This window comes from Prunus mume, linkage group LG1, assembly GCF_029339155.1.
Source record: "Prunus mume cultivar Tortuosa linkage group LG1, ASM2933915v1, whole genome shotgun sequence".
Taxonomy (NCBI): domain Eukaryota; kingdom Viridiplantae; phylum Streptophyta; class Magnoliopsida; order Rosales; family Rosaceae; genus Prunus; species Prunus mume.
The window spans coordinates 22642567-22670047 of record NC_142698.1 but is presented as its reverse complement, the minus strand read 5'-3'; the positions used below and the strand labels follow the sequence as shown (position 1 = coordinate 22670047).

Genomic DNA, 27481 nt, shown 5'->3' with positions numbered 1-27481 from the left:
GTTTTATTAAATTATAAACTTTTTCGATTGCGAACCAAAAGTTAAATAATTCTAATCTGTTTGAAAATTCTAGAAGCGAATTGAAAGATTATTCGACCTATGACACGTACGAAAAGAATTAGAATTGTAAAAGTCTAGAAAACTTGACTAAAAAAAATTTACAACTTAATGACATGGATTATTTACGTTCCCTTCATTCCACTTGATAAGAAAATTAAATTTAAAAAATATAAACGTACGTGTACATTCATTGAAGCTAAACGTACTATAAGCTATAAAGCAAATTAAAGCGTTTTTCATTCCCACGTTTTTATAAATAAATAAATAAATAAATAACTCTCCCTTTTGTTTATGGGCTATAAATACAGTCAAAATGGATTAAACAAAGATAAGTTTTTTTTTAATTGAGAATTTAATTTACTGGCCAAAGTTACTAATTTCCAAGTCAACGAAATTGGGTGCATAAAAAAAGGTCGATTAAAATTAGGAAACGGTTTTCCATACGACCAAAATAGTAGGTTTGTTTGTTTGCCGTAACCCAAAAATATAAATAAAAAAATTATAATAAAAAATGTAGGTTTTGTTTGTTGGCACGAATTTTTAGTGTCAGCTTATTAGTTAGTACGGTCTCATCATGATCATTGATTCCTGATATGAGTGATGGGTCAATGATTTGTCAGTCAATCGTGCGGTTCAGAAATTCCAAACCGATAATTAATGGTTTTGATAGTCATTTATTAAATAATGATAGGATGGTAGCAGCAGTCGTAGGAGAGGAGGATGTTGAACCAAAACACTCGAATTCTGTAGAGTTAGTTGGTGGTTAAAAATTTAGGGTTAACAACAGCAACAGCTACGCAACAAAGACGACAATTCCACCAAACCCTACTGTTTCCATGGTGGCTATGCGCACCGTACTGTTGGCATGATTTACTCACCCAACTATTGTTGCAGTGAATTTACAACGCCCAACTAGGGTTTGAAATTAATTAGGTTAGCCCCCCACCCCACCATGGTCCATGGATGATGGATGATGGAGACCTGTCATCTCTCATGACATGATCTCATCACAAGCATCTTGTGTTGCCTTGCCACCACAATCACTTGAATTAATTCACTCCAAAAAAAAACAAAAACAAAAGTTCACTCCAAAAGTGTTGGATATTTTAAGAAGGTGAATTTTGTGTGTCCATGTATGTCGACAACATTTGATGGACCCAATTTAATGGCGTAATTTAGCCACTACAATTTTTTTTTTAAATATTTTTTTTAATTAACTACAATTTGATTATGTAAGGGGCTTGTAGCAAGTAGTTAATAGCAGTTACTCGTGCACTTAAAATATTGTGTACAAAATACTATAGGGTAGATGTACTTTTTGAGAAAAATACAAAAATACAAAAAGTTGTTAGTTTACAATCATCATCTTCTTACACTCAGGCCTCGTTTGTTATGGAGGACTAGACTATACTAGACTAGACTAGCAAAATACTTACATTTTGTGTGCAATTAAGGCATAATATGAATATTGTTGTCTAACTTAGAGGATGACGGAGAACTTCATAGGAAGTTAATGACTAAAAGTTGTCCCTCATAATCCCACCAATTTCAAGGAAATTAGAGGGGATAAGTTTTAGTCATCAACCTCTTATAGTCCATATTATGTCTTCAATGCACACGAAATGTATGCATTTTTCTAGTCTAGTCTAGTAGTCCCTATCAAACAAGTTCTATAGTTCATGAAAACCAAAATAGAAAAATAGTTTTAAAAAGCTAAAACCTAATTAGTGACAGTTGTGGAATATTGGTACCATATTAATGGGGGAAAAATAAAAGCTAACCAATATTTGAGTGAGATTCTCTTCCTTTTATAACCATGAGTTTACTTGGAAGAATTGACACGGCAAACTCTATCCCACCTAGAAGCGCTAGCATGACTGTGTTTTGAGTATTCTGCTGAACGTTCTAGAAGAAAAAGTGAGAACTTGAATTCAAGCTTATATAATGTAAAGGTTGGCGTGCTAAGTTTTTGATTGTTGAGATTCACGTAATTTACCTAATTTGGATTACGTCTGCAACATTTATTTGGTTTTTCACTAATAACTAATGTGGTTGCAAATATTAAAAGACTAATCCTCTCATAAGAGGTAACTTATCAAAAAATTAAAGTTGGGAAAAGGTTTCTTGTTGTATACATGCAATGTGTGGGGTATGTCGATCGGCTAGGCCAAAACAAGGATAAACATATATCATAGTTTATGACCCGTTTGATAATCATTTTATTTTTATTTTTAATTTTTAATTTTTTGTATTAGAGTATAGAGGAAAATGAGTGTGAAAATGGAAGTGAGTGTGAGATTGATAGAGAGAATGAGATGGGAGGATGAGAGAGAATAGTAACAAAAGTGAAAATGAAAACAATTTCAACTAGATTTCAATTTTTGGTTTTTGTTTTCACTTTTGTTACTTTCTTTTCCATTCTCCCGTCTCATCTACCCTCTAAGATTGAAATGGTTATCTAACAAGCTCTAAATTTTTTGTTTTTTGGTTTTTTGGGTAGAAATCATTGTAGACTGGAATGATTGGTAAAGAGGAATGTTGCATAATTGTGATATGTCTCATCACCCGACCTCTCATTTTCCATGATATAAAAAGAAGATAAATCTTGACAAAAGCTATTCGTATTGTTTGGTGGGTACGTAAGATCGATCTAGAATTGAGATCGATTAGGTCATCTTCATGGGATATTGAGTCATCACATTTCACAAGCCACTAAAACCCAATATCAAAAACATGCCACTCATATTTTGAATATGGGATATAGTGAGTGCAAACCATCACGTAAATGCAACAAGACAGCGAAGTCAATCCAAAACGTGATTTACAAAATCGATTTGTGTTTTCTTTGTCAATCCCACTGCCCTACGCAATCTGTGTTCCGTTCCCCTTTAACATTTCATTTGCACGTATTTGAATTTGAACCATTTGCCCATTTGGTGAAATTGCATTACACGAAATCTTTTGAGATCGATCAGTTGATTAGAAAATGCATATATTTGGCGAGAGGTCACCCTAGGGATTGTGGGATCAGATATCAACAGTCTCCACTTAATAGTGCTTTGTGATTACCCACTAGTCAGTATATTGGGACCAAAAAATAGAGTAATGTATATTTGCATATTCTAGCTACTAATAAAACTACTGACTAATTTATTTATATACGAGAGCCACCATCAATATGTTAATATACGTAGATTTCATAGTGAGGCGTATATGCATCAACGATATTGAATTAACAATTTTTATACACTCTTATAGAGCCCACCACGTATTGTGTTTTAGTAATCCGAACTATTTAGTTTTTACATATTCAATTAAAGATCATCTCTGCAAAAAAACAAGAACAAAAAAAAAATTAATAACTTGAATCCAAAACTATTTAACCACTTAATTATATGATTATTATTGTAGTTTTTCTTGAAGCATCGTGTTTGTCCGGGTCCCAATTATATACCTTAATGATTTTCAATTTGTATGATTTTTTTAATAATGATCTATGAATAAAAATTTGAAAAATAGACAATTTAGATCATTAAAATTTCTGTTATAAGAGACTCTAAAAAGCATCCCTCAAATATATATACATGCATATTTTATCTACAAGAAACTCCCAACCTTTGATTGGCATACCTAATCTTTACCGATACATTATGCATACAGATGAGATTGACTGATTATATTTTGTTTATTTACTGCATATCCCCTAAAGGTTAACCACTTTACATATGCTAAGGGTCCCCACCATTAGCTCTATTGGTTGTTACCACCACATTGCAACATTTGACTTTGAATCTCCCTTAAAAACAAATGACTGGATATATCCAATATTAAAACAATCTAACCTAAAAAAAGACCTAGTACACTCATAATCTACATCACAATATTAAGTTCAGCCATAAGCAATTAAGTATCGAATTATCATTATTGTCATGTACATGAGTTGAATTGGAGATCTCCTCCGACCAAATAAATATAAATTCCATTAGATCGAAGACTAGTTGGTACATTTGAAATTCCAATGGAAGATGGATGGGAAGGGGATATTTTCTAGTTTCTGGTTAATTCGTTGCTACCATTGAAGACCACATAGTATAGTACTGCTCATCTCAGTAGGCGTCGGTAGGAGGGAGAGAGGTCAGTTTCAACGAAAAAGAAGAGATATAAAAAGTGTTGCCAGTTATAGGTCACTTTCATTACTTGAATCTGTCTTTCTCTCTCCCTAGTCCCCATAAATAACATAACGCATTGCACCCTACTACTAGCTTCATGTTTTAGGCCAAGTCAAGCTTTCACCAGTACCATGTCCTCTCTCTCTCCACTGCATGGCTGTCTTGTCCTAACGAGTGTCAGCATCGTAGATGAAATACCCTCCAGATATTCCAATGTACCCTCAAAGAAATCGACAATCAATAGATACTTTCTCCCCCTTCTCTCTCTCTTCCCATCAAGATTTCGTTGCAGAGAGAATCACACTCTCTCTTTCTCAATTTTCTTTTTGTGATTGATGCGTCCTTGTTCCTCACTCCCTAGTAACTCTTTTGTTTTTATAATCAACACATTCTTTTCTTCATTTCTTTATCTTTAGCTACCCAAAAGAAAAAGATGAAAAGTTAAAAAAGGGAAGCCCGTGATTCTCTGTAGTTTTTCTGACGCCCTGCTCTGCTGCATATCGAGCTTTTTGCTATGTTTTAGACCACACATTCTATATAGCTATGTAGCTAGCTGTGACCTATATAGCCAGCCGCATGCACAAAGATATAATCTTATCTCATGTCTATATATATCTATTGGGTACCCACACAGAGAGAGAGAGAGTTGATGCTTGTGCCTGCTGTGCTGCTGCTGCCTTTGGCTCCCCTGGTTCTCGCCATATCTTTAGTGGGCTCATCTCATGAAACGAAAATCATTTCATTTGTTTGGCATTCCCCTTCTCCTTCCACTTCCTATTCATTCATTATTTAATCATTCACTCGATCTTCCATCTTAATTCTATTCTAAGATATTATATATATATATATATATATTATATACTCCTCATCATTTGCTTTGGTTTTCTCATTTTTTAAAAATTTTATATCCCACAGTCACACTCTGGTCAATCTTCTTCATTTGTATAATATTTTGTTTGACTCTAAGTTAACCCGCCATCTTTCATATTAAACAAACTCTCTCTCTCTCTCTCTCTCTCTCTCTCTCTAAACTTATATAAGGTAAACAATCTAATTAAACATTATGTGAGTTCAGAAAATGAAAATAGCACTACCTTATTTTTTAAAAAATTTCCTAAAAGACTGAAAAGAAAACAAAAAAACCCAACCTAAGTACAATTTGGCAGCGGATGAGTCGCAATTACTTGGAAATTGAGAAGATGTTATATAAAATAAGCTTGGCACGCTCTCCTCTCTCCCTAGTCTTTTCTTTTTTCTCAGAATAATACTAATTAATTAATTTAATTAAATATAGAATACAGTGTGACCTCAAAATAATACACATACATTAGAGTACAGTAGATGATGAGCATCCTACGCACCGACATCAAAATCTTGACCAACAGCTTTTGCTACGACAAGATACTTTCTTTCAAGTCAATGTACATTCATTGGTTAAGAACTTTGGGACTACCCCTAACATTTTCTCACCCTTTTTTTTGGGGTCAAATGCCTTTTCTTACTTTGAAAGAAAGGTAAATGTTAATCGCTAGTGCACTATGCCAGTAGGAACAACAACAATAATTTCCTTCGTTTTTTAAGATACACCAAATAGTTTTACTTGCTGTATGTACAGAAGTTATTGTCCGAAATAGAAAATACAAGTAGAATTAATAGAGGTATATCATGATACGTAAGAGCATTTCTAGCGGTAAGGGGAAGCCTAGGCAGGAGAGGGCGTAGGCCCACATGACAGCTTTAGTGCACAAGGGCAAGCTTGGGCAAGGCATGGGGCTCATCAACCCGGGCAAGTCCACAGGCAAATTCAGCTCGTGCTGTTGTTTGGGCAAGTGACATAATGCTGACATCAACAGCCAATTACAATAATAAAAAATTGAAAAAAAGAGAAGAAAAAAAAACCCAAAACCCTATCAAAATTAATCATTTAAAAATAATTTAAAGTGAATAGTATTTGTCCTTTGCCATAGCAATGGGTGAAAACACACTTTGTATTCTGCAAAGATATTTATGTGAATAAATAACCTTTTCATGAAAATGGGTGGAAGTGCTCTAAGTACTCAAGAATTACATGTTATAGTAAAATACTTTGAATTTAATCATGTCTAATTTCTTTTAGAGGATCATTAACTTAAATTACAAGTTATTTATTAAGTGATAATAATAAATGATAAATGAATTTTTTTTTTTGGTCAGCAGTAAATAAAGTACCTTATCATTGTCCTTATAACATGATGGCTCTCAACTTGCAACCGTTGGTGAATTCGTTTAAGTTTTAAGAAAAGCAAGCAAGCAAGCAATCATAACCATGTGCCTTCACTTCATGCACTGGGGAAAGAAGCAAGCATGAATAAATATTTCAGAAGAGCCAAACTGCATGCAGTCTTTAGGTTTTGTCTTGGACCCATTGAGAGCCAATAGTAAATTTCACCCAGAAAAAGGGGTCCTTGTCCTTAAGTCACTTCTGCCCCCCTCCCCCCATTTCTTTTGGCTGAAACTTTTACAGCATTCGGAAAAAATATATCGAGATCCATGTTCCTCTGCAGTGCTTGGTTTACTTGGAGAGAAGAAAGATAAATAATACGATACGAGAGAGGGAGACAGCAAAAAGCAAGCAAAGGTGTGGTGGAAGAAACATGCCATAAATTAGGGTGGATGAGTGTTCACGGGTCCCATTCATGCAGACATTTGTTTTCACACTGTCATTAGAGGCCAACTTGCAACAGCTGCGCAAGATACAAAAAACTAACAAGTTTACATTTTGGCTTTGAGTTTACCAGGGTAAGACCATGATGTCTCATATAAACGTACATGAATATATTGTATGATACTGAAATACGATCACGTGTTATAATATGTGTAAACGGAAAAGTTCATATTTCACATTTCTAGAGTAGTATTAAAAAAAATATCAACTTATAACTAATTATATTATGTGACCAAAATGAGATTTACATATTGTGATTACTTAACTTTTGTATATCCCCAGTTGGGTTTATCTTTGTAAAGAAGCCAGATTAATGTAATTGAAACATATTAGATGATCATGTGATTAACATAGCATGATTAACATTTAACGGTACCTTACATTACATAATTTCCCTTCACGGTAAATATGCGATAGCAAGAAACAAATAGAAAAGGACAGTGAACCCAACAAAACATTGCCTCAGCAAAATGGCCCACCCTGGCCTCTGGATTTCAGTACATACTCCATATGATTTCACTGGTTTGGTCCGGTTGGTGAAGTGCTCTGTGCCCACAGCCTTTTGACCACGCCCCCAACATTGTTTTTCCATTCTTGAGGAAGGAAAACAAGGAAAACAAAAGGCAAAGAAGTGGAGAATTAAACGAGGAAGGACAATATGTTGAGGCCCAGATGCCTCAACCCTACCAAATCAAAAAAGTCTGGTGTGACAATGGGCTAAACCTAACCACGACATGACGTATGAGATCTTAAGGCCCAAACTACATGTCCTTGCAATGTCTCAGAATTGTTTTCCATTTTCTACCCTTTTACATCTGAGACATGCACTTCAAGTTGAAATGTAGCCCAAAGTTTCAGAGATTTGCGAATGTGAGATTGCAGAGACTGCAATGAGAGGTTGCAATGAAGGAATCATATCTTAATAGTCATCCGATCAATTGCGTTAAGTGGCTCACCCCCTCAACGTAGCCCCCTCATTATAGCAACTCACGTGGGATTGAAACATTTGAAATTGCTTCAAATTTTCAAATGAATAAATGCAGACGAAACACTTGACCTCTTCTCATGCACATACAACATCAGATAAAAGCAGAGACTCATCATGCAAACAAAATAAGAAATGCATATAAGAAAGACAAATTTTCCACCAAACTTTCAATTACTATACCGACCTATTGAAATAGCATTGTCTCAGCTGAAATAAGGCCAACTATATAGGGCCATCTCCAGAACCAAAGAGACAATTAGCAGACCAAACAAGAACAAGTACCTTAAACCCAGTTCCACTTCTTACATCTATTTTTATTTACTATTAGAATAACATTTAAGCATAATAGATCTCCTCCTCGGGCAGAAGAAAAGCCCCTAGCCCATGGCATACTTCTGAGTCCAGGATCGAGCAGTAGTCTCATACTTCACTCTATCAGTCTTGTACATGTGAGCAATCTCAGGCACCAGAGGATCATCGGGGTTTGGATCTGTCAGCAGTGAGCATATGGAGAGAAGTACCTGCAAGAAGTATTCCATTTTTATTTAGCTGATAAATAATGCGCATCAATATGGAACAACACTGAAAGAACAAAAATATCCAAATAAGAGACAAGTATGTTACCTTGGAAATGGTCAGGGCAGGGCTCCACTGCTCTTTGAGGATGTCAAGGCAGATACTGCCATTGCTATTAATGTTCGGATGGTAGACTTTTGTCCGGAAGGCAACCTATTCAATGCAAGAATAGTGAGCGTGTTTATGAGCATCATTACCCCAAAGGACAATTAGAGAAATAGAAAAGAAAAAAAAAAAAAAAAACTTACACCAATACAACTGCAGTAAAATCAAAAAGTCTAAAACAGCTTGATAAAAGTTCTGGAAGCTCTAGGTTGTATTGGGAGAGTACCGACAAAACAAAGTTTTCATGGAAATACCACTATACCTTGGGTGGCTTGAAAGGGTAATCAGGTGGGAAGTGAATGGATACAAGAAAAACACCTCCAGCAAATGGGCTGTCTGCTGGACCCATAATAGTCGCTTGCCAGTGGAACATATCATCAGCAACAGGACCTGTAAAAAAGGAAAACTTAATTGTAAAGCACACAAACAGTAATATTTTGTAAGAAACTTCAAAAGTGAAACCTTGATGCCTCTTTTCTTTTCTGCATTAAACCCCAGTTCTTACCCAAAAAAAAAACACGTGGTTAAATAATTAATTACATACAATATTTCAAAACAACCAATATATCCCCCCAACCGGAAGAATGCAAGGTAACACTAACCAGTCGCATACATCTCTGATTAAACTAACCAGTCGCACTGGGTCCTTCCCCAAGGAACTATCAGGACTTTACAATAAAATAAAGCTGAAGACAATATTTTTGATACCACAACAAACACATTTACCTAAGGAAAGAAGGAGAGAGCATTAAAAGTCTCATTTAACCAGCAGCCCAAGATACCAAGCAATGCACAATAATGAATGAGAACACTCTCTTCATATAATCAGCTGACCTCTCTATGCCAATAATGAATGAGAACACTCTCCTCATATAACCTCCATGAATCAAAAGCAAGGACACAACAAAAATTCTAGCTGGGAAAAGACGAACACTTGAACTATAACTGGTAAATGTGGAACTTCACATGTACAAGATACCAACTGACTGGAAAATATACATAACAAAATAAAGATTTGAAAATTATGAGAGAATAGAAAAAAATACCAGCACTGCAGGATGCAGGTGGGTCTTTCTGAAGGTCCTTCAACTCCTTGTTGATTCGCTTTGAGGCCATGACGAAATACTAGAATCGTTTGCTGCAAGGTCAAACACAATAACGTTAAGAGAAATTACTCTATACATCTGACTGAGGTTCCCCAACCAAAAAACGAAAACAGGAAAATTCTGTGTTAAATTCAATTCTGTGATGAAAAGTGAAAAGTTCATTAAACAGTACAAGCCCATTAGCCTATACCATCCAGATGAGCCACTAAAGTATAGCTTGCATAAGGAGCAAAATAACGCACACATCACCAGATACATACAAATTTTAACACTACAGATGCTCCATTCTCCTAAAACAAATTGGGTTCCTAATTTAAAAAACTAAAAAGGGAGGATTTCTTAAATTAAAACAAACTCACAATATCACATCGAAACCCTTATCTATCCATCTCAGTACCATTACTGAACCAACCCTAGGGTTCATAATTCTAAAACTTGAAAAATTTAGCATTACAAAATTGATAAACTCACAACTAACCAAGGCATCGTGACGATCCATTCAGATACGAAACGCCTAATTATTGAGAGTCATCACTTTAATTAAATTCATTCATAAAAAAACTAAAAAAAACTAATTGTTCCAAAAATAAATTCGCAAAAAATCGAAACAAACAGAACAATCAAACGAAAATTACGAACCTAAAAATCTAAATTTGGTCCGATAATTGTTCCACAAATCAACAATCAAAACGGTAAAGAAGAAAAGAAAGCATAACAAATTAGTGAATCGAAGAGAAGATGGTAGGGCTTGGCTCACCGGTGAATCGGGTTAGGGTTTTCGTTTTGGGTTTGGGAGCTTGAGCTTCGAGAGACAAAGAGAAACTCCCCGACTAAGAGCCGTACACCGAGAGAGATACACAGAAGTGGGTTTGGGTTTGGGTTTGGGTTTGGCATTTTATATTATAGAGGACAGAGTGAGTGAGGGCGTTTTCATGTGAAACTCGAATTTGATTTCCGCCACGTAGCTCCCCATTCGGCACCTATTTGTCACCTTTTCCTATTCATTATTAAATATATTTTTCTTGTTTTAAGCCTCTAATATATTTTTCTTAAAATATCACAGAATTTATAGAAATACTTACAAGGGCTTTACTCTCAGACCTAATAGTTTGGGTCAGCACAAAAGTGTGGGCTCATCTTCTATTTTTTTTTACTTTTTTTTTTTTTTTTCAATTCTCCTCCACAAACATGGCTCATGGATGTTGTCCAGTTGAGACTATTCAGGATTGGGGAAACGTTAGTGGCATACGAATATTCCGAAGCATCTTATGATTGGAAGCTGCTTTCTCTTACAAGTATGGCCCCTACCATGTAACAATTATAAGATGTGACAAAGTGGATCGGATCCTACCCACAATTTAAGAGAGTGTGTGCCAATGAAATACTCATGTACACACACAAATTAATAACGAGACATTTGAGTGGAAAAGCAATCAAATCATTAAAAAAAATGTTACGGTTAATCACTGACGCACATGTCGTGGATGAATTCTAATTATTCATTATTTTTTAGTCGTAGATGCATTCATGATCAGAAATTGCGTGCATGCTCGTGTATGTCGAAAACTACTTGAGCACTTCTTTAACAATGGCACATGGTAGCATGAAAGTAAGCTTACTTTTGGATAATGAAGTTTAGTCTCACCCTCTAATATATGTGGTTGGTTTTATGTATTTTCCACATTCGTGCATTTAATATATGGATAGCGTTTATAAAATGGTTTTTCAGTCTTTCGTTGTATTGTTGTGAAAGTCAGCGAAGGTGGTATTGTTGTAAATTTGAAAGCGATTTTGGAGATGGATGGAGAAGGACAGCAATACGTGGTGGGTAGAGCACAAATGTTGGTTCGGAAGCCAAAGGGAGAAACATGAAGCCAACCCCATCTGACTAACAAACCGAACTCCCTCCCTCATACTTTGGCTTTGCATCTTTGTTTGCAACGCCAGGAAACTGCACCAAAACTTTGACACCTTCTCTCTTCCATTTTTCCTTTCCTGTTTTCTTATTTGTTGGATGGTTTTATCTGCTTCTTTGGTTTATGATCAATTTCAGGCGCAAACAAGAGGAAGACATTTCTCTGTTCTACATGTTTCAGGGTTCTTGATTTGTTCATCTTGGCGCTTCTGATCTTTGATAAGTTTCAAGTTTCATTCAGTAAAAAGAACCTGGGAATTTTCTGGTGTGTGTTCTTCCATTAGTTAAAATCATTTTTTTAGTAAGAGTTCATACTTTCATTAATTTCTCTTATTCTTAATCAGTTTGTTTAGTTTCTTGAATTTGATAAACTAAGCATGGGATTATTGCCAAGTTACCATTGAAATGAAAAAGTAGTTGACTTGTGCTCCTTTTGGATCACTTGAGAGTGAAAAGTTGTGATATGATTCAACAATTCAAACCAGTTGTTGTATTTTCTGTTATATTTGAATTGTATGTATCATCAATTTGTGCTCTATCTAATTTTGAATCTTTAAGTTGGTGAAAATGGTTTAAGTTTACTTGGTCAGTGCATAATTGCATCTATAGTAGCACTAAACCAATGGCATGTTAGATGGTTTCTGGCATAATTGATCTTATTCGAAGTGCGATGATGTGATGCCGGAAGGCTGGAATTCAGCTGCACAATTCTTAGTGTTGCTCATCTGTTTATTCAGTTCTTTTCATTGAAATTGATTCTTAGTTTTCTTCATCGCATTTGTTTGCAGTATGGTTCGAATATCAGCTGAAGTGTTCATTTACTTAACTGGTCAGGTACACTAGTTAAATTCGCTCCTGCATCCCAATTTTTCTCTTATTAATTGGCAATGGGGGCTGTAGTGGGAAAGGGCGATTCCCCTAGACAGTTTTCAATCCATGAAACGAAGCTAGAGGCCAAAATGGTTGAAGCTATGAAGCGCAGAGCAGTTAAAGGAAGTGTTATGAAATCGTTTAACAGCCTCATCTTGAAGTTTCGAAAGATTGACGAAAGCTTAAGAAAGTGCAAGGCTATTTTTGAGCAATTTGGTGTGTATCCAGTTCTTATACAATTGTATCTTAAACATGCATCTGCAAAGTAAAACATGTAGTAAAAATATAGGCTTAAATTTTATATGTTGTGATCCTTAGCAAAACAATACATAGGCATCATCAATGTTTTCATTGATACTAAAGGCACCCTACCAATTTTGCTTTGCCTAGATTTGAACAGTCTAGGTTAAGCATATTTCTTCCATTAACATATTCCACCAAAGAATATGCTTTTTTCTTCTTCTGTTTTCCTTGTCCACGTAATTGGTAACTGCTAAGAGGTTTGTTCTTTTTCGTTTCTTGACAGATGAGGATTCAAATGGCGCAATCGATCAAGAAGAGATGAAAAAATGTTTTTATAAACTGGAAGTCTCTTTTACAGATGAGGAAATCAGTGATCTCTTTGAGGCATGTGATATTAATGAGGACATGGGTATCAAGTTTAATGAGTTCATTGTTCTTATTTGCCTAGTCTATCTTCTCAAGGATGACAGTAATGACGTTCACACTGTATCCGAAACACAACTTTTATTCTACATATTCTTTTTTAGCTACCATTTGTTGCTCTTTAACAATTCATAAATAGAGGAATTGTCTGGGAAGCAATCCACATTTTCCAGTTTTCTTTTCTTTTCATTTGCTTGTTCTCTTTGTATTCCATGACTTTCCTAGAAATTGCATATGGAAATGCCAGATCTGGAGGCGACATTCGAAACATTGGTAGACGCATTTGTGTTCTTGGATAAGAACAAGGATGGTTATGTCAGCAAGAGTGAAATGGTCCAGGCCATTAATGAAACTACAACAGGAGAACGCTCCTCTGGCCGAATAGCCATGAAAAGATTTGGTCTGCCTCTCTTGCTCCCTCTATCTCAGAGCAACACACTCACACAAACACACACATTATGGCATACTAGAACATGTGGTTTCCTTTGTAAAGGATTCTTTTTACTTGTGAATATATAGGGTCGTTATATTCATTAGAATGAATCATTTCTTTGCTACATAAGGATCATTTGTGTATTTCTGTATGCATTTGCTTGGATGATTTTCTGAGAAAATTTTGTAACTTGATGAAAATGGAAGCTTGTGATTCTATTAGTTCGTAGCTATAATGGTGATCTCATAGGAATTACTTCATCTAGTTAAATGGTCCGAAGTTATCTGGTAGAGAGAACCCCTTTGCTTATTAATCTCTCACTTTTCTGTTGTTTCAGAAGAGATGGACTGGGACAAAAATGGAATGGTGAATTTCAAGGAGTTTCTGTTTGCATTTACCCGATGGATCGGAATTGACGATCTTGAGGACGAGGATGAGGACTGAGCAGGAAGAGAAGGTTTGGTAGCTTTTAGCTTCTCCATGCAGTTGGCTCTGCTTTACCATGGCTGATATTATATAATCAAGTCCTGGAAGTTCCAAAACAAGGTCTCATTTGCTTTTCCAATAATGGGCCAATTGTCATAGAGCATGTAAAATTTTACAATGAGTCCTTCACTGAGATCCCCATGTACATAGTTGGAAATGTAGACTTGTTCCAATTTCTCTTATTATCAGCAGTCTTTATTTTACTTAATACTTGATGATGTGTTGTGTTAAAGGATTTTCCTATCTTAGGTTGGGTTTAGATGCCTTTTGTTTTTCGTTACATTGGGAGGAAGGAAACCAGGGGTTTCGATCCTGAGTGCCAAGCAGGGGGGGAAAAGGGGACGGCCACAACCATTGTGGTAACCCTGCATTGGTGATGCCTTGAATCATACTGAATTGGAATCTTTTCGACTATTTCACAATTGTTTTAAAACATCCCCAAAAACATACTATCGTTTCCCAATTTTAAGCTATTGTTTGAGAGTGATTTTGGATAGGCCAAAAATCACTTATATGGAAAATCACTATAAATCACTTAAAAGTGATTAAATGGAGAAGCATGTGGGAGATGCTTCTCTTTATAAGAGATTTTGGCATATACATAATCACTACCAAACAAGCCCTAATTGTGCAAAGGCTTATTTATAAATTTGTATAATAAATATTACTAAGGGTAATTGATAGGATTCTCAGGGTTAATATGGTTTTTTTGGTATGTAGCTGAGCTGGCAAGGTTTGTTAGGCAATTGGTTAGTTAGCTGGCAATTTGCTTTGTTAGTTAGCAGCTGTTATTGGCTTAACGGGGAAGCGATTATATTAGTGGGCTTATGCTCATTCTAGGGCATGTAATTGTAAATCCAGTTTTAATAAGAAATAATAGTTCTGATTCTTTGGCATTGAGTTAAGGTTTAAGGGTTTCTATCATTGTCATATGCCTCTGCATCAAGTCAATTTGTTTAACTTCTAGTAACATGCAACTACTTATTTTTCGGTCTGGACCTGTAAACACATACACAGCAAATTTAACAGAATTAAAATTACAAAACTCATCGTTGACGACAAATATGACAACCAGAAACATTAGAGCAAGAAGCAACAAAAAACATGAAAAGCGACTCTCTGGAACAAAACAAAGAATTCTTTTAACAAGTCCAATGCAATCTAGATAGTACAACATACTCCAACCCAGACAACATGCTTCGGGTAGATCATATGTTTGCCTCACTATTCGTATACACACCATGCCATAGCTTACTCACAGAAACCCCAAGATGGTAACAAAACTGTCATCACATGCTTATAATAGTATAAGGACCGGCTTGGAGAGCAATGCTCTGACCAAACTGTCTAATGCAACATACAAAAGCAAACCCCCCGAAATCAAACTGTCCCTGTTTATGCGATACGTCAACCTCCCCCCCGAACAGTAGGTACACACACTTGATATAGAAACAAGTTAGAACTGGCACACAATGGTGTTGCCAGTGCCCCGATGGCAGTTGTTGGATTGGCTGACACAGCAACACCTGTGGCGTGGAAACTGCTGTTTACTGGCAGAAATTAACAAACAAGCTCCGAGAGCCCTCCAAGAAGAGCATCCATTACCCCCTGGTTTTGGCCCTCTTCATACCAAGACTGTTGTGGAAGGGTGACACAGAACCAGACATTGGAGAACCCTCTTCACGAAGTGTACCATTGAGCATCGCCAACTCTCGCAGCTGCTGTTTCTTGTAGAAATCCTGAGACTCATCCTAATAATATATTTTGAAAAGGAAAAGGAACCCAATTAGTGCCGAAAGTATTCCAAAACATGGTCAAGAGTTTTGCTGTTTTGCAGGCAGAATTCACAAAATTTACTTGCCAGGAAGAGGAAAACCTTTTCCAAATAAGAGGAGAGAACATACCACAGGCCTGAGTAAATCTTCAAGTACCTCACGTGCTTGTGATAAACGAGCATCAATAATTTCAACTGGTAGTTCTGCCTCCACCAGAATATGAAGAGGCTCGTTCAAATGTTCATACCCTGGCTTTCCTCTCATCATTTCTTCCTTCAGAACAAAAATAGTACAGTGAACTAACATTAGATCCTCACAATGAGGACTGAATAAATGGAAATTCTCATTTACAGCATAGCGCAACAGATGTTCATACTTTTGGTATGCATGAATGTGAAATCAGTGCAATCATCAAAGAAGAAAAGTCTCATTATTACCCTCGTCGGATCTTTTATGCTACCACGGCCCCTAATCAGAACACGGCACTCAGTAGTTGCTTCCACTCGTTTAAGAGAGTTCCCTCTAGGGCCCAGCAACCGTCCAACAAAGTTATACTGCAATAATAAAATGATGTCAGACAACAAAAGAGAAATACATTGAGAAATTAACAGGATCTAGCAGTTCATCCATACATTAGGATATTTGTCCACTGGAATATCCACTCGGATTGTTCGCTTAACAATTAGACCAGATGAGCTACTTGGAGAATTAAGCCAGTTTTGTGTTGACGAAGGCTGTAATAAACCTGGCATCTGAGCAGTGGAATCCAAGTATGTTAAAACCTAACATAACATATAGGGATCCGTTATTTATATATTTCACTACACATATGAGAAAATAAGATATTGGTCCTCGAAGAACCTCCAAGATCCTAAAAAAGAAACTCATTAGGGATACATCATTGCAGCTTTGAAGAATGTAAAGAATAAATAACTAAACAGAGAGAAAAATGTACACCTTAACAGATACAATGGAACTCGGAAAATTTCCTGATATATACGACTGTCGAAAACAATGAATTTCAAGGACAGTAAATATAAAATGAATACCATTACCAACAATAATATCATTTTGCAATCCCTCTTGCGTACAGAGGCATTCAGTAACTGAAATGTTTCAACACCATATTAATAATGAAAAAAAGGCTGTGCCTTGTAAGCCAAACTCAATTAACAAACATAACCGAAGGGTCAGTACTCTACACAGGAAAACCAGGAGTCCAATAATCTCCTTTAGATTGGACAAACTCTTTTCAATGCTCTGTATTACTACTAGGAATTGCATCTCATGCCAAGTGTAAGATCTAATCATATGTCATATACTCAAATATGTTCTCTCAACAAACAGACAAAGTCAAATAAATGGAGAACCATATCAATTGAAGTAGAATTCCAGAAGCAAAGCTAATTGATTATCATTTGGTTGTTGATGTTAGCTTCAGACTACCTGTCTCAAAGTGGCAAATTAATTGCAGGCACCAAAACAAATGTTAAGAGTTAGCATGAAATGTAAAAGCCGTGTCAGAAATGCTTCTAAAAGACAGTAAAATTAGATGGAAAATAAGGTTATGTTAAGTTAATGGTTAGTATCCGTACTTCTGATTGAAACCGTGAAGCCCATCCGTTCACATCAGCACCTCCATTTGAAAACATTCCTCCAGAAGCCAGGGGGCTAGCATGTTCAAGCCCACTTTGACCTAAAACTGATGCATTCCCCAACAGTGTAGTTACACGCAATATTTCTGCTCCAAAAATGTCAATTTTCAAGAATAAGATGTACCGGTTAGCATTTGTTATAAGGTTAGCAGTCACCACAAAATGGAGAGACAACACGGATTTTTCTTCTGAGTCAGTTAAAATCAATGTTTCCCCCATGTAATAAATTTAACTTCAAAAGAGTACTGTAACATCAAAGTAATGAGAAAGTTAATAAAGAATGGAAGCCTATTAATTGTAACAATAGTCATGAACACCATCAGAAAAGAATACACGAGAACCCAAGTTAATAGAGGGGCAAAACCCCAGAAAAGAATATACATCCACAAAACATCACCACCTGATATGATAACACCAAAACCGCTAAAACCTGAGAAATCAATGTCAATATTACGATTCTAACAAAGATACTTAGATTCCTCCCAGAGAGAAGGAAAACCAAAAGAACAAATACCCATAAAGAAGCAAACAACAAGCACTCGCAAAAAGAAAGAAAGAAACACTTATGGATCAAGCTATGTCTTCAACTAGGAACTTGGTGAATGAATTTGCTAATGTTGGATTAAAAGATAGACTACAAGTCAAAAACCTTTACCTCAGAAAGGTTCACCTTTTGGTTGGGACAGGTGATTTCGTAGTCTTTAGGTATCTTTGTTCGTAGAAAGGAGAGATGGTTGGCAAAAGGAGGGTCCCACCATAAACATCCAAGGACCAAGTCACATTGGCAGTATCACTTTATATATGACGGCCAGGTTTATCAATTGTTATTCTCTAATTAAAATGAAAACACCCAATGCTTGTTATGTCAGCATCTTTCCCACCGATAAACACAAGATTTTACTATTATCCTCCCTTTTGGTCTTAAAAAAATATTTCTTCAACAGTTATTTCGGGAAAAAACATCATTTGTATAGACAAATAAGAAAAACAAGGTCTATAAGAGAAACCGAGAACTAAACATTGAACTCCAAGTCAGACTAAACAAGGTAACCTATCTCCTACCTCCGAGGTATGTGAAAGAACTAGGTGCTAGAAGAGACATAATCAAGGAGGAGGGATTGAAGTAATGGTATTGCACATGCAATCATTATAATCCTATTGTTCTTCATATGCAAACCAGTTGCCTGTGATATGTGCACCTCTTCAATACTTTCCAACAATTATGAATTTGGAATTGAAACTGGCATTCCAAACCAATAAACTAAGTGATGGTTTTGATAATTCTACCCCATGAAACAAAGTACCCCTGAATTTTTTAGATGAGATCAGCATCCTTCATTGGATTTCTCAATACATACAGCCTACAGGCATGCAATACAATGTAGCTCGAGCTAAATGAAATCACGAGACAATTAGTCCCAACTTAGTAGTCGCTTGTCCTTGTAATCCATTACATATCATTAGGAAGTGCGTGCATAAACTAAACTCAACAAATTTGATTAGCAGGATCATTAGCATCTCTAATAACTTAACACATATAACCAAGTTAAAGTAATTACGAGTCTATTAAGTGAGTTGAGCAGTGATGAATTTCTAATGGTACTATGTTTCACCACTTTGAGTGTTTTGTAAATGTTTGCTTCGCATAATCATGTTAGATGAAAAGGGTATGTCCCCATATAACCTGTGAAGTTATTCAAATCGTTTGATTCGGGTTGAGCAGTTACTGATCGCAGAGTCTTCACATTTGAACATTGCAATTGTACCCATAAAAGCAGTTTAGATAAACAATAACAAGCTGAATTCAAAGTTCGAAACTGACCTTGGTTTATTAACCTGCAGCAATGCGGTAGCAAAGGCAAAAATGGACCGAGTTTGTGGCGCTCCGCAAGTAACTCAGATAGATATCTGGAAACACAGAGAGTAAAGCTATTATTATACAACATCATGCTTCGCAAAAAGAAAAAAGAAAACCAAAAAATAGAACGATATTTATGATGATGATGATAATTGATAAAAGTCAACAAATCAATCAATCAAGCTCAAGCTTTCTTCTTCACAAGAAATCTAGGCAATCGATAAATTAAGAACAGATCTCGCGACATACTTTTCTTGCTCGGCGGCGACGAGAGCTGCGGATGAGGCGGAGCGAAGGCCGGAAAGGTGAGGAGAGTGAGGTGCCGACGGCGACGGCGAGTACGACATATACCTTCCACCGCCCGATGATGACGTCATTTCCACAACGCCTCAACCGTCCGATCGTCGTCTTCTTCTCCCGGTCGTCTCTGTCTCTGAGTCTGGGGGGACTCTGTGTGTGTCTGGGGCCGGCTGGTGGGACGATCGCGATTCCCAACCAGACGCTCGCTCTCTGTCTGTCTCTCAAATCTCTCAATCCAGGTCTAAGCGTCGGTGGATTTTCATTTATACTTACACTGCCTTTTACTTTCTACCTTCCCCACTACTACTACACCAACTACACAGTAACTTTTTTTCTTCTTCTTTCTTTTTACTATTATTTGGAAAGTAATTTCTTTTGGTATGCATTAATGAGTAATCTTCTATATGCCATATAGATTGATTGATATGTCTATCTAAATATGATATATGATAATGTAACATGTCAGATTGTCTCACAAATTAAATTGGTCAATTTGTGGTGGGAATTGATTGCCCGGCATGTGCAAACTTTTTCTCGATTAGTCGATAAACCTATTTGTGCATAGAATTTCGACTAAAGATGCAAGTTTGTGTTATTAGGAAATTAAAATTAAGATGTTTAATGGTGGTTGATTAGTGTGAAACCTATAATAGGTCTTATTATTATACCAAACCTCTAGTATAGACTATGGAGCTAGAGGGGTTGGCCATCAATGGACTCTTTAGTCTCAAGTTCTCAACCATGAAAATTGAAACCCTTGAGAGATGGCTACGTGGATCAATTTAGACCCATATTTTCATCGGCATGTCAACATTTGTTGTATATGGTCCTATCAATTCTTTGATATCGCTGTTTCGTATGGCAATGAGTTTTCTGATTTTCAATATTCCTAAATACATATAACAATTGCTGCCAATTATGTTGACTAAAAACATAATTTATGTGCAATAAAAGCATCCTCTCCAATAATGCTTTGAAAGAAAGAAACCCAATTATAAACTTCAGCGGTTGGTATGGTTTGACCAATTAATCCAAATGTAATGTACACTTTTGTATGAGCTATGAAGACAAATTGACCAAGTATTAATAATGAACAATCCTTCTTCTTTGCCATTAAATTTCATCATGTTTATGCGTAGTAGTATTGGATCAAGGTCAAAGCAGTCATCAACTTTAATTTTTATTCATTCAAACCATCTAAAAATCACCATATAAAAGAGCTATTGCAGTACTTCTAGTTCTTATGAGAAGGAGATTTACATGATAATTATCCCTGCTTTGGAAGTTCTCACATATGAAATGTAAATGAAATCTTTCTGGTATAAATTCTCTAAAAATTCCCACTAAATGGGTTCTCCCTTGTGCATTTGTCTATAATCCAGCACCTGTTTCTTTCTCATTAATGCATACTCAAACAATTACATAGATATATCAGTAGGTGCTTACAGTTACCTTCCATAGGTATCATTAATCCCCATCCTGTTGTTTTTTCTGCATTGTAATCGGTAATCCTCATACCCAGATACGCATGTAAGAAGTTGTCAATCAGATTAGTGGCAAATAAATATTCTCTACACGCTTAGATGGATCATGAAAATTCTGTTTTCTTAGTCCGAGTGATCACGGAAGCGGATAATTCTGTTGATGAAGGATCTCTCGCGGCGATATCTGTTGAGGAAAATATTACAGGTGATGAATATTCTCATGTGCAAATTAGTAAGAGTAGCATGACAATAACAATTTCAAGGTGGACACAGGGCACAAGAAGATACATGACAAACGACGACATGCAGAAGCAAGCGACCCCAATGGAGAAATGAACAAAGAAAGTCGGCCAGAAATTCTCCCTGTCCAGAAATATCCTCTCAGAAATAATAGTTGTTATTCCTGAAAACAGTAGGACCTTCCATCCTGAAGGTAAGCATCTATAAAAAGAAAATGAGGAGGAATCCTGTGAAGACAGAAGAAAAATTAGCACATACAAGCCTATGAGGTTAAAATCATTGATGAAACATGCGAGATAAATAATTAACATCATACCTGGAAATATTGGTTGATGAATACCCCAGAGTACGCTATTCTCAGGATCATATCTTTACCATGTCAAGAAACCAGAGACTAGAACCAATAAATTGAATTGCAATTGCTCACAATGCACATTACTTACCGATCAACACCATTCCAGACTGATGATGTCATCTATATTGCCGTGTCATGTAATTTTTTGTGAAACAAAAACAGAAAAGAAAAATTGAATAAAGACATTTCTATGCCTCAAAAAAATTTCAGGTCAAATGCACCAAAAGTTGAATAAATACATTTCTATACTGTGAGCTTTATACATGGGAAAAGCAGCAACCTTATGTTCTTACTCTCTGACAAAAGCATATGCAAAATGTAGCAGCTGCTTTCTTTGAAAAAAATGAAAAATAACTAGTACTTTAATTTTAAAAAGTAACAGAAAATATCAGGAAAAGCTTTACCAAACGAACCTAAAAAAACTGCCTAAACTAGGAAAAGGATACTTATTGAGTTTGCCAAAATTAAGCCAACAGCACCAGCTGAGTTGATCAGCAGGATATTCAGTACTACATGTATTATTGCGAACATAAACGATGAAAGGTTTGACTGTACTAGTTGCTTCTCTTTTGCAACGGCATGTAGAAATGATTCTGATGTTCCTGATGTAAAACCAAAGCACAATCTCAGTTCTAGCTTGATACCTTTTAGGCACAGCAGTAAGATCTTTAAGTTAACACCAAACACAGCCAAAAATTGATGATATAAAAAGGGTACCAGTTCCAAATGAAAGATTTCAGCAGATTGTCAATGGATTGGGAAACAGATACGACTTATTTTTTCAAACAATCACTACCACTTTAGTATCCTAGTCCTTAGCAGCCTTACTACATCTTAATACGAATTCCTTTACTTCAAAAATGAGGGAATTCGTCATTCGAAAGGAAGTAGCCAAAAAAAAAATTCATATCTCATTAATATTATGCCATAATTAGTAATCGAATGAAGAAATCATAAAGACCCAAAAAATAGAAAAGCATTAACTCAAGTACATGTTGCTTGATATTCCTCTAACTATGGCTCATACGCCTGCGAATATTGACAAGAAGAATCAGAGCATTACTCACCATTCATAGCCAGAACAATTATATAAATGCAATAATATCGAAGGGCTGTTGATGCCTCCCCATCACTCCATTTCTGTCCGTACAACAATCTGATGAGAGAATAAGCATAACTTGGACCAAACGCCATGAATACAAGACCTACAGGATATCTGAGCATCGTGAGACCAAGGAAACAACTAAGGAAGAAGACTTTAAGAAAAGAACAAATATCAATTCCTACTATAGATAATTATCTTGCTCCTTTTGTGGTCATCAACTTGTCCTATTTCATAATGTATCAAAATCAGATCTTTTAATTTACTCATTATACAATGAATCAAAGGCCAATACAAGTGTTTTCACTACCTGATCTCTCTGTTACAACATAACATGCAGTGTCTGCATATCTGCATGCTACGATTAACTTTGTAAAATTTTCTTTTCTAAAAGACATTTTCTAGGTTGTTTGAGTCCCTTGGGTTCTGTTCATCATAGATTCATATGTGATCTAAACGACTGAGATGCTATTACAATAATCAACTCGGCTACTTATTAGATCGAGACTATACACATATATCAATATATATTGTCTATAATTTTGATCTGTATGAACGAAGGAGAAAAGGAAATTGAAATGCACACATGCACGCACCTATTAACAAAACCAGTTTAAGGGCCTCTGTAAGGCTACTTCCTAGCCTCCTGTCTTTATTTGGGTCATTTCCTGTCAATGAAAGATATTATTGGAAAATTAAAGTTTGTTAGATTTAGCACTGTATGATGCAATATTAATGGAACCATGGATTTTTCTCCATGGATACAAACCAAATTTGAAGTGTGCATATAGCATATGTGAAGAATTATTTGTAACTCACATGAAAGAAACAAAAGCAGAAAGAAATTAACCCAAAATCAAGATAACATCAAAAGAACCATCAAGTAAACAAAAGAGGAAAGTGAACCTGATGCAGACCTTGCAAATGTAGCATAGGAACTTTCTTCAAAAGGAAGAAACACCAGCCTCACCACTAGGCTCCCTAATAAGTGATAAATATCATAAAAAGAAAATTCAAAATTACTGACATGTTTTCTATTCTGAAGTAGTCTCAGAACAAAATCAGCTCTTATTATGATGACAAAGTGATTAATTGTATGACTCAAAAGATCTGGACCAAATAATTACCTAATTTGTCCACAAGTCCATATACGGCTTGGTTATAATATGTCGCCCACCATAAAAGGACAAGACTTTGTCCTTCTTGAAGGATCAACTTCATGAAGGATTGAAGTGTAAACAACTTACACATGTCAGACAGCTGCTCATCATAATGCTTCTTATTCTTTACTCTGTGAAAGTATTAAGCTATCAACTAAAGCAAATTTGTGATAGACATAAGATTTCATTGAAAAACAGTGTTGCTTATCATATCCTTTCTGCTAAGCCAGCCAATTGTAATTGTCAATACAAATGAATATGACAAATAAATCTGACGAGTGAAGAAATACAAGTTGTGATAATATTCCACTCAACTACACAAATCCACAAATTTGATAATAAAGATTGACTAACTCCCATGAAACCATTCACAGTGAACATATGACACTGGATTATTGCCTTCCAGATAAGACCAGGGCCAACAAGGCACTCTACAAAAACGCTTGCCAAAAATAAATAAGAAGTCATTTCTGCGGTCGAAGAAATCAAATAGCGTGATGCCCACATATTTGGCCACAAGAGACATCAGCCAAAGATCTTATGAATTCCCTACTTCTCTCCATGTGAAGAATCCATTCTTAACGTATGTCTTTTCAGTTAACATTGGATTATACTCATGCATTATCCCATAAATTTTTTCCCTTCTGAGGAATAACAGAAAATGAAAATTCATCATCTACAGAAAATAATGTAGAATTAGAAGAAAGAAAAAAGAAAAATACCTGAATGGGAAAATAGCAGAACTTCTACATGTACCAAAAAGAAGAAAATAGACCCAATAACCTAGGAACAAGCACACTCCATATGCAGTTTGTGACAATGAAAATACAATCGCTTTATCCTGCAACCGATCAAATGATCATTCATAATTAGAAGTTGCATCTAATACCATAAATAATCAAGGTCAAGGATTGATAACCACCCTTTAAGTAAGTTCGGTTGGTATGTCAGTTCTAAACACTCCAATTTACTACAGTAACTATCCTTCCTCTTCAGAGAATTTAAATCCTTAATAACAGAGGCCTTCACCTACTCATACTGACTATTCAGGTTCATTGGCAGAATACAAATTTATTTCTTCATGGTCCTCTCAAATGGATAATAGGTAAAAAAGTATATTTTACCAGATTTGTTCCCATGTCCAGTAACCAATAAAATGGTTCCATTAAAGCATAAAATTACTGGTTAAGGAACCAGTGGACACCACCCATATGAGGTTCATATAACAAAAGGGAATCAAACAGATCATTACACACTTCCTTGCAGGTTTCATTTTGAATATAGGGAACAATGTTAAAAAATGAATAAAAATCAAGATTGCCAGAATAATTTGATAAAAGCTCTTACCATGTCAGTTTGCTTGACAATGAGAATGAACATTGTTATGCAGCGGGAAAGAGTAGCAACTGTCTCAACTACTAGCCTTAGTTTAAGCAGAAGCAAGTTCTGAGAAAGGATATACAAGGGCTCTGCCAGTAGTTCAAAAATACATGCAGAGCCTGCCACGTAAAAATGACTCATGTCACTGATACATTAATGTGAAACAATTAATTCATTTAAGCAAAGCCAAATGGTCTATGATTTCCAACCATCAACGATTCTTGTTATAAAAGTACTGAAACAATATTGATGCGTCACAAATCACAAATGGACTTGAAAACCAAACATATGTCGTATTCATAAATAATTTTTGAATGAGTAGTCATAACAAATTATATGTGAAAATCTCCATAAACAGAGAGAAGCAGCAACAGCAACAAGACATACTTTTCTAAAAGAAAATAATATATATAGCGATCTACCATTAATCAAGATTGCTTGCCCATATGGATCAGAAAAGCTTAAGCCTTTATTCCAGAAGACAACACCGCATGCTGCAACAGTAAGAAGAATTCCACATGGGGGAATTAACCAGGCAAATGTCATTATCTTTGCTATATTTTCTTCTGTTGAAGTACCATCACTGTAGCATAATACATAAGAATTACAGGTCCTTAGTTGGTACAAATAAACACATTGCTATTAAAATGAAGAAGCACCTTTTCATGTCTGCCCGCAGGCATGCTCGCCGAACTCCCTCACGACTGAGAAACAGTACACAGGTGACAAAAAGAGGAAATTGTACTCCATAGAGCTGCCACCAGAAGACAAAAGAAATACACAAATAACTTCACAATAAAGTAATTTAATTTCCAAATCAAATGGAAATGCCACAACAGATATTCATGCTCCAAGCCTAGCTCTTTGAGAGGCTGTATTGAACTGGATTGCTAGAGTGTGGTCCAGTATAAGATTGGACAATTGCCCAATTTAATGGAAGAACAAGTAACAAACTAAAGCTTACAAATTTATCATGTGGGCTACAGTTGAATCCAAAGCAGAAAAAGAAAATATATGGAAACATGTAAAATCGACAAAGATTTAAGAGAAAATCAAGCAGGAACTTGGAAAATGCAGTAAAGGATGGAGAAAGTAGTATATATTGTTACCGCAAAGTCCTCAACTGAAAGGTGCCTGACGATCCACGCATTGAATATAAATGGAATTCCCCTTGACAAGAATTGCGTAGCTGATGCAACAAAAAAGAAAGCAAATTTATAATCTTCATAATTGGGTTTGTGTGTGTGAGAGAGAGAGAGAGAGAGTGAGAGAGACTGACCGAGCAAGTACTTGAAGGTGCGAGAGAAACTGCTGTCACTAAGTGATTGAGATTGAGATCCAACCGACGAAGCTCTTGACATCTCGATGAACTTTTCTGGGATCTCTCTATCTCTCAGAGTTCAGAAGCGAAAGGGAGAATGAGAATGAGAGACCTTCGAATTCCAAAATATTTCCGATAGATATGTGCATGAATATTAGTTGGGAGTAGATTTTATTATATATCTCTCCCTGTAGAGAGAGACTATACGGTCTGCGTGTGTTTAGAAATTTAGAGAGAGAGAGAGAGAGAGAGAGCTATGGAGAGAAAAGGAAAGGGTGTGGTAAGTGAAAGAACAAAGCAAGACAAGGGTTTGGAGACTTGACGAGTTTTACTCTCAGCAAAACAACAACAACAAACCCAGCTCTGAATTTCTCAACCTTGCTCCCAAAACTCTTCGGAATTTCATCCAGTTTTGGGATAAGACGATAATTCTTTGGAATTTTACGACGATGACGACGACGAAGAAGATGGCGATGGCGATGATGGTGGTGGTTTTGAGTGTGGTATGGTTGACAATATAGCCGGACCGGCTATACTTCTAAAATATTCAAGGGTATAGCCGATTCGGCTATACTATTAAAATATTATTTTCTTGGCGTATAGCCGCCCGGATATATGCTTAAAATATTCTATTTAGCAAGTATAGCCGGCGGCTATACGTTTAAAATATTATATTCATATAGTATAGCCACACGGCTATACGTTTAAAATATTTTATTTAAAGAATATAGCCGCCCGGCGATACTTCTAAAATATTATATTCATAGCTGGTT

At 36.0% G+C, this 27481-nt stretch overlaps 4 protein-coding genes across 6 annotated transcripts; 1 reads left to right on the top strand and 3 right to left on the bottom strand.

Annotated features, from left to right (window-relative positions):
• Positions 1-8036: 8036 nt before the first annotated feature.
• Positions 8037-10573, bottom strand: UBC30 (ubiquitin-conjugating enzyme 30). The gene is made up of 5 exons (XM_008220941.2): positions 10466-10573; positions 9649-9740; positions 8865-8992; positions 8546-8650; positions 8037-8442 (listed from the first exon to the last, which is right to left on the bottom strand). Exons 2-5 carry the CDS (start codon positions 9716-9718, stop codon positions 8299-8301), a joined length of 447 nt encoding a protein of 148 aa, XP_008219163.1. The 5' UTR covers positions 9719-9740; positions 10466-10573; the 3' UTR covers positions 8037-8298.
• A 1054-nt stretch (positions 10574-11627) lies between these two features.
• On the top strand, positions 11628-14286 carry LOC103319388 (Calcium-binding EF-hand family protein). 2 transcript variants are annotated; one of them, XM_008220922.2, is made up of 5 exons: positions 11628-11888; positions 12458-12709; positions 13020-13222; positions 13385-13559; positions 13930-14286. In XM_008220922.2, exons 2-5 carry the CDS (start codon positions 12511-12513, stop codon positions 14034-14036), a joined length of 684 nt encoding a protein of 227 aa, XP_008219144.1. In that variant the 5' UTR covers positions 11628-11888; positions 12458-12510; the 3' UTR covers positions 14037-14286. The 2 variants fall into 2 exon arrangements, with proteins under 2 accessions (XP_008219144.1, XP_008219151.1); XM_008220929.3 differs by having other exon boundaries at positions 11746-11888; positions 12412-12709.
• A 912-nt stretch (positions 14287-15198) lies between these two features.
• On the bottom strand, positions 15199-19904 carry LOC103319372 (RNA-binding KH domain-containing protein). Of its 2 annotated transcripts, none has more exons than XM_008220907.3 (7): positions 19616-19904; positions 19331-19416; positions 17449-17594; positions 16486-16635; positions 16291-16407; positions 15983-16126; positions 15199-15829 (listed from the first exon to the last, which is right to left on the bottom strand). In XM_008220907.3, exons 1-7 carry the CDS (start codon positions 19741-19743, stop codon positions 15680-15682), a joined length of 921 nt encoding a protein of 306 aa, XP_008219129.1. In that variant the 5' UTR covers positions 19744-19904; the 3' UTR covers positions 15199-15679. The 2 variants fall into 2 exon arrangements, with proteins under 2 accessions (XP_008219129.1, XP_008219133.1); XM_008220911.3 differs by having other exon boundaries at positions 16486-16605.
• A 919-nt stretch (positions 19905-20823) lies between these two features.
• On the bottom strand, positions 20824-27194 carry LOC103319741 (lipid transporter). The gene is made up of 14 exons (XM_016792451.2): positions 26667-27194; positions 26497-26576; positions 26047-26141; positions 25810-25970; positions 25355-25506; positions 24730-24848; positions 23975-24138; positions 23754-23828; positions 23444-23515; positions 22813-22950; positions 22192-22347; positions 21707-21759; positions 21439-21617; positions 20824-21334 (listed from the first exon to the last, which is right to left on the bottom strand). Exons 1-14 carry the CDS (start codon positions 26746-26748, stop codon positions 21274-21276), a joined length of 1587 nt encoding a protein of 528 aa, XP_016647937.2. The 5' UTR covers positions 26749-27194; the 3' UTR covers positions 20824-21273.
• Positions 27195-27481: the final 287 nt, after the last annotated feature.